Source organism: Humulus lupulus, chromosome 6, assembly GCF_963169125.1.
Source record: "Humulus lupulus chromosome 6, drHumLupu1.1, whole genome shotgun sequence".
Taxonomy (NCBI): domain Eukaryota; kingdom Viridiplantae; phylum Streptophyta; class Magnoliopsida; order Rosales; family Cannabaceae; genus Humulus; species Humulus lupulus.
Window position 1 is genome coordinate 196,423,084 of NC_084798.1, and position 6,771 is coordinate 196,429,854.

The 6,771-nt window shown below is 31.5% G+C and overlaps 1 protein-coding gene across 1 annotated transcript; it reads left to right on the forward strand.

The window, feature by feature from the left end:
- Positions 1-449: 449 nt before the first annotated feature.
- On the forward strand, positions 450-5,039 carry LOC133782920 (NADP-dependent glyceraldehyde-3-phosphate dehydrogenase). Its single transcript, XM_062222372.1, has 9 exons — positions 450-796; positions 880-1,073; positions 1,180-1,308; positions 2,579-2,698; positions 2,878-3,014; positions 3,116-3,271; positions 3,416-3,794; positions 4,354-4,470; positions 4,556-5,039. Exons 1-9 carry the CDS (start codon positions 652-654, stop codon positions 4,667-4,669), a joined length of 1,491 nt encoding a protein of 496 aa, XP_062078356.1. The 5' UTR covers positions 450-651; the 3' UTR covers positions 4,670-5,039.
- Positions 5,040-6,771: the final 1,732 nt, after the last annotated feature.

Sequence of the window (6,771 nt, forward strand, 5' to 3'; positions counted from 1 at the left end):
AAATTTCGCATTGAAAAATGACATTATATATAATTTTACTAACATTTCACATAGATCAGTTAGTTACTTACAGTAAAAGAAAAAAAAGTCCCAAGACAAGACATGTTTTTGCAACTGTGAATTTTTATTCTTGTTTTTCTCTATCATCAATATATACCATACTCTCTTTGATTGACTGCTTCATGATAAACAAGGCTAACTTACCTATGTGCACTATCCATGGGTAGATTTTTATAGTCCACACAAACTTATACGTCAAAGGAAAGAAAAAGAAAAGAAAATAGCAAAAGAAACAAAACAGAGAGAAAAAGAAAGAAAGTAATGAAGAGCATACTTGGCAAGCTTTGAACCACCTACATTCAACCAACCTTGTTTTTTTTTGGTCCCATTTTAGCCTCAAGCCAGCCAAAGTGTGGCTAACCTTACTCTTATATATAATCCCCAAAAAGCCTCACCAAACCACTTCTCCCAAAAGCCAAACCAAACCCACACCAGTCACTCTTACTCTCACCTCCTCTGCTCTTCTTCCTCACCCCCAAACTCTCATCACCTGAACTTCTACACATATAAGAAAACTTGGGTTGTTATCAATTCATTTAGAAAAGGGAAAAGAATTCTCCCTTTCTTATTTTTTCTTTTGGTTGAGAAATTATGGCTGGGACTGGAGTTTTTGCAGATGTTATTGATGGAGATGTGTACAAGTACTACTGTGATGGAGAGTGGAAGAAATCTTCTTCTGCTAAAAGTGTTGCTATAATTAACCCCACTACTCGAAAGACCCAGTACAAGGTTCAAGGTGATAATACTGCTAATCATCATCAGTAATTTTCATTGTTTAAATTTCCTGGTTTTGAATGCAAATATGTATGGTTGTAACAGCTTGCACACAAGAGGAGGTGAACAAGGTTATGGAGATAGCCAAAGCAGCTCAAAAATCATGGGCAAAGACTCCTCTTTGGAAACGAGCTGAGCTACTTCACAAAGCGGCTGCTATTCTCAAGGAGCACAAAGCTCCAATTGCTGAGTGTCTCGTTAAAGAAATTGCTAAACCAGCCAAAGATGCTGTCACTGAGGTACTTGTGTGTGTTTTTTTTAATTATTATTTATGTTTGATGGTTTTTATGCATGATCGAGGAGTTCTCAAGGTGATTGATGAAATGTCTTTGAGCTTTTGTGAAGGTTGTGAGGTCTGGAGATCTGGTGTCTTATTGTGCGGAAGAAGGGGTTAGGATTTTGGGAGAAGGGAAGTTTTTGGTTTCTGACAGTTTTCCCGGAAATGAGAGGACCAAGTATTGTCTCACTTCAAAGGTACATCTAATTATCTATTATATCTATAAGTTTTGCTAAGAATAATGTGTTTGGGAGAGCATATTTTAGTGCAAGTAAAGTAATGCTATTCGGTTCTAGCACTTCTTGGAAGACATTAAGAAGATAGATGGACCCACATCCACATGGTAGTATTTACATATATATATATATATATATATATATATGTTAAATACATAGAAGTGTGGATGTTGCAATTTATTTAATTATTTTGTTTTATATGGAATTTGTTTTATATATATTTTTTTATTTATTATAATTTAATAGAGTGACTGATCAAAATGTCACACATATTTCAATTCAAGTATATATTTATATGTCACATGAATTATTTATTTGTATAGTTGTCACTTATAGGTTATTATAATATATATTATTTATTTATTTCTGTAGTAATAAGGAAAAAAATTTCATTCTATTTTTTTTATCATATTTTGTATTTTTTTTATTTTATACTCTAATTTATCTTTTTTAGATTTTCTTTTTATTCTTTATATTTACTAATTAATGTATAGAGACACTATATTAACTATTTTGTCTTCTTATACATAGCTTTTTTTTTTTTTTTGTCTTTCCTTTCAAATATTTTTGTTTTTCTCATTTGTTTATTATTATTTTTTTTACTAATAATTTAATTTGTTACCTAATCTTTCAGTTATCTATATATATAATATTTTTATATATATCATATTCTTTATTTATTTAAAATTTATTCAAAAATCATAAAAACATAATATATATATTTATATATTTGAGCCGTGCAGAGCTAGATTTGTTTATTGACGCAAGCTTAAGCAAATTGTTCTGTAGAACTTGTCTTGAGTGGGTCATATGGACAAGTTCAATCGGCAAAAGATGAGCTTTAATGAAAAAAAAAACTACTTTTACGTCATGCTATGATTATTTATTTATGTTTATTTCTTAAGCCACCCTCTCTTGCTTGAAAATTGTAACTGAATTTTGTTAATATATTTGTCTTGGCTTATTGTCCTGCTCTTTCTGTTTATCTCAGTATGTTTTGCACCTTTTGTTTTCCTTAGTCAAATGTTATATTTTAAGTCACTGAAAACCATGTTTTTGTGGATATTAGTTTTTTATGTTGTAATCAAATAAAAAACAATCATACCGTCAAAAATTAAACTCTCTTAAACAAACACTTCAATTTTTGTCTAATTTTTTTTGCTTTAAGTAAAGAAAAAATAAATTTATAAAAAATTAAACATGATTTAATATAGTTCAATGTCATTTGCAGATTCCTCTAGGTGTGGTATTAGCTATTCCACCATTTAACTACCCTGTCAACCTTGCTGTCTCAAAAATTGCTCCTGCACTTATAGCTGGAAACTCCCTTGTGCTCAAGCCCCCAACTCAGGTAATATACCATGCTAATGGCTTTGTAACTTTAACCAAGTTCCAACTCGCTGATTACTGATATCATATTTATGGAGATTATCAACTTTAAAATGCTAACTAATGAAAACATGTATACATAGTACTTAGCAAATCCATCAATGGATTAGTCCTCTGAATCTTTTGATCACTTCTTTTAAGGGTGCTGTGTCATGTCTCCACATGGTGCACTGCTTTCACTTAGCTGGGTTTCCCAAAGGCCTTATTAGCTGTGTCACTGGGAAGGGGTCTGAGATTGGTGACTTCCTTACCATGCACCCTGGAGTAAACTGTATAAGGTAATTTCTACTCTTCATTCTCTGATAGTACTATTTTAGGCCCTCTCTTTCTCAGTTGTCTATGCATTCTTTTGCGTACTCCTGAATTCATTCCTTCACAGCTTCACCGGTGGAGACACAGGTATTGCAATCTCAAAGAAGGCAGGCATGATACCTCTCCAGATGGAGTTGGGAGGAAAAGATGCATGCATTGTGCTTGAGGATGCTGATCTGGATTTGGTGGCTGCAAACATCATAAAAGGAGGCTTTTCTTACAGGTGAAAATGATTTCGAACTAGTTAAACTCATACTTGATACTTGGTTTGTTTATCATCATTGAGAGATAGGAACATTTTATCCTTGGAAACATAGTCATATAGAAGAATCAAGAAGTTGACATAATGTATTGTTTTTCTCAACAGTGGTCAAAGGTGCACTGCTGTTAAAGTTGTTTTGGTAATGGAATCCGTTGCTGATGACCTTGTTGAGAAAGTGAAGGCCAGGGTAGCAAAACTGAGTGTTGGACCACCTGAGGTAGACAGCGATATCACTCCTGTTGTTTCCGAATCTTCAGCGAATTTCATTGAAGGATTGGTTAAGGATGCTAAAGAGAAAGGAGCAACATTTTGCCAGGAGTACAAAAGAGAGGGCAATCTTATCTGGCCTTTATTATTAGATAATGTCAGGCCTGATATGAGAATTGCATGGGAAGAGCCATTTGGACCAGTTTTACCAGTTATTAGGATTAGCTCTGTTGAAGAAGGAATCCACCACTGCAATGCCAGCAATTTTGGACTCCAGGTACATACTTGTCTCCAGTATTTAATAGCTCTCAACAAAAAATAAATAAAAAAAATAAACAAACATATTATCTCCTCATCTTCTGATCATCTGCCATCAACAGTTCCATTCTCAACACATTTGTCTTTTCTGATACATATGCTCAGAACTTTTCTAATTGGTTATACCAGAATCATCTTGATTGATGTGCAATGTTATCTACTGTGTTTTTAACACAATAAACTTGTTTTTTTATTCCTAAGTTTATTTTATTATTTTCTTTTTTGGCTGGTTCTGCTTCTGACATCCTCAGTTCGACCAAGGCCTTCTTATCCCATAAACAATTGAATTTGAAATTACCCTTATGTAAAACTACCACGGTTATCTATGATCTAACAATTGATAATCTTGGTCGTGTTTACTAATCTGTAATGAACAGTAAAAGAAATGAAAATAAGAAAAAATAGATAGATACAAGCCAAAAATGAAAGTACAAAAGCAAAAGTTAGTAGGATTATGCTAATTCATTTCTAATCTCTCTTTTACTCATTGTCCTAAAATTGGATCATGTTTTAAACAGGGTTGTGTCTTCACAAGGGACATCAACAAGGCAATCCTAATTGGCGATGCAATGGAGACTGGAACCGTTCAGATAAACTCTGCACCAGCTCGTGGACCAGATCATTTCCCATTCCAGGTAAACTCTTCTTATACACACACCGTAAGATTATATTGAGGTAAACATTTTCTTTGAATCCAAACATATTCTTGATTGGCTGCAGGGCATAAAAGACAGTGGCATTGGGTCACAAGGGATCACAAACAGCATTAACATGATGACCAAAGTGAAGACCACTGTTATTAACTTGCCAACTCCTTCTTACACCATGGGTTAGTAGTAATACCCTTTTAAGGAATTGGATATTCAAATTCAAGAGTACTTAGTGTTGTAGCAGATGAGTAGTGGTACTATGTGATCAGAAGACTTATAAATAATAATTGTATTATAAGTATAATTATTATTTAGTAATTGAGTATTATTAGAAAGTAAAAATAATGTGAAGACTCTTGCTTGCTACAATAATCTACTTTGTAGTTATGATGTAAATGCAAGAAAGAAAACAAGAAGAAAAATAGAAAGAGAATGGTTTTCTTTTGCTTCTGTTGTAATTGTTTGCTATGTTAACCAAAAAGGTTATAAAATCTTCATATGAATAAGAACTTGGCATATTGTAAAGCCTTATTTATTGGCTTATTTCTAGTTCACATTGTTGTTTGAAATTGAAGCATTTTCTCTACTTTAAGAGTATTTAAGTACTTCTTATTCTTAATTTATAAAGGCTTTTAATCAATGTTTGAGGTTTGAAGTTGAAATCAACCTACCTTTTCTCACATTTTAAAAATAAAAATAATATTAATATATTTGGTTCAATTACAAATATAGCTTGCCTTGATTGAGAAAACGACATGAAAATTCCCTCTTTTGAGCTTTTCGGCCCAATGCCGCAATACTCAAAGATGGGCTGGACTTCTCAGTATTAGGGAGACTTTAAGAAATAGCCCAACTTTTAAGCCCAATTTGGTACGTACATCTCTTTTTCTAAGCAATGGTGTGCCTTGATTTTGGTATTTGTTAAAATAAATGGACAGTTAATTTGATACCGAGATGTATGTAACCCAATTACAAGTTCAATCTTATACAAGATTATTTCAGTTTAAATGTCCCATTGAGGTTTAATAAATTAATTATTTCTTATTTGTAAGTTATTTATTGCAAAATTATTATTAAGTGATATTGGTGCTTACATAAGTTTGAAATGAATTTGAATTTTGCAGGTTATGGTGAATGTACTCCACATCGACTTCCAAAATCCAAGATTTAGAAGATTCATGTGAATGGTGACACAATTTCATGTTGTAATAATCACTATGGATCTTCCATATAGAAAGATTTCATACAAGATTACCCCACACAAGACCATAATATATATATATATATATTTGAAGGATTGTAAGAGCCAAAATTTTCATTTAGAAATTAGATGAAACATGCTGTTTTACTAATATAAATTGACATGTGACACTCCCACATACAATCTCATAATATAATAAATCTATAGTAAAACACAACATTTTATTAAATCATAAATGATTCTGTCATTGTTTCTAAGAAGTCGGATACTAAATTTAATTTGAACTATTTTAACAGAGAAAAACTAAACTGTTGAATCAATCAAATAAGTTATATTTTTCTCACTCTTATAATTCCTATAAATTGGACAAGGTTTGCTCGAGAAAACAACTTTAGATTGTTCATTATGTTATTATGTTGTTGAATTGTTGAAAAAAAATAATTTCTAACTTAAGCATCAAAATATTTTTTTTACATGTAACCACCGTAAGTTGTTTACATCGTTCATCCAAATATCGATAATGAGCATAATATCAATTTTGGCATTGAGTCATGACCTACATAATCATTGATCTTGATTACAAATATGAAAAGTAGTCAAGAGTAGAAATTTGGGTCTAATAACAAGCACATTGCTAAATTAAGATAAAGGTATGATAGTGAAACCAAAAAATATTAGACATATGTATGAAATTTTTAAATGAGCAGAGAGCATTCTGAGCTTTTGCTCTTGTATATGGCAGATTTTTGGAATTGTAATTTGTCGAATCTTGAAGCTATTAATACAATTGAGAGAAGAGCAAGAAATAAAAAATGATAAAGAGAAAGACGAAGGATAGACATCTTAGGTTTTTCTTTTAATTATATTAAGTAATTTAAACTGAATATAGTATAATTATTATTCTAGCAATTACACATTGTAAAATATATGGATTAATATGACTTTTTATAAGTATACTATATGTATAGTTTGAACGTAGAAAATTCATCTAATCATTACTTGAAACAAAAGAAATCAAAATAATGCATTTCTTAAAAATTTATGAAAAATGTAGAAGGGTAACAAAAGCATTATACTCCATTTCA

Coding starts and splice junctions, on each gene's coding strand:
- LOC133782920 (XM_062222372.1), top strand. CDS start 652: ATGGCTGGGACTGGAGTTTTTGCAGATGTTATTGATGGAGATGTGTAC. Junction 1,309..2,578: donor AGTATTGTCTCACTTCAAAG/GTACATCTAATT, acceptor TGTCATTTGCAG/ATTCCTCTAGGTGTGGTATT. Junction 4,471..4,555: donor CAGATCATTTCCCATTCCAG/GTAAACTCTTCT, acceptor GATTGGCTGCAG/GGCATAAAAGACAGTGGCAT.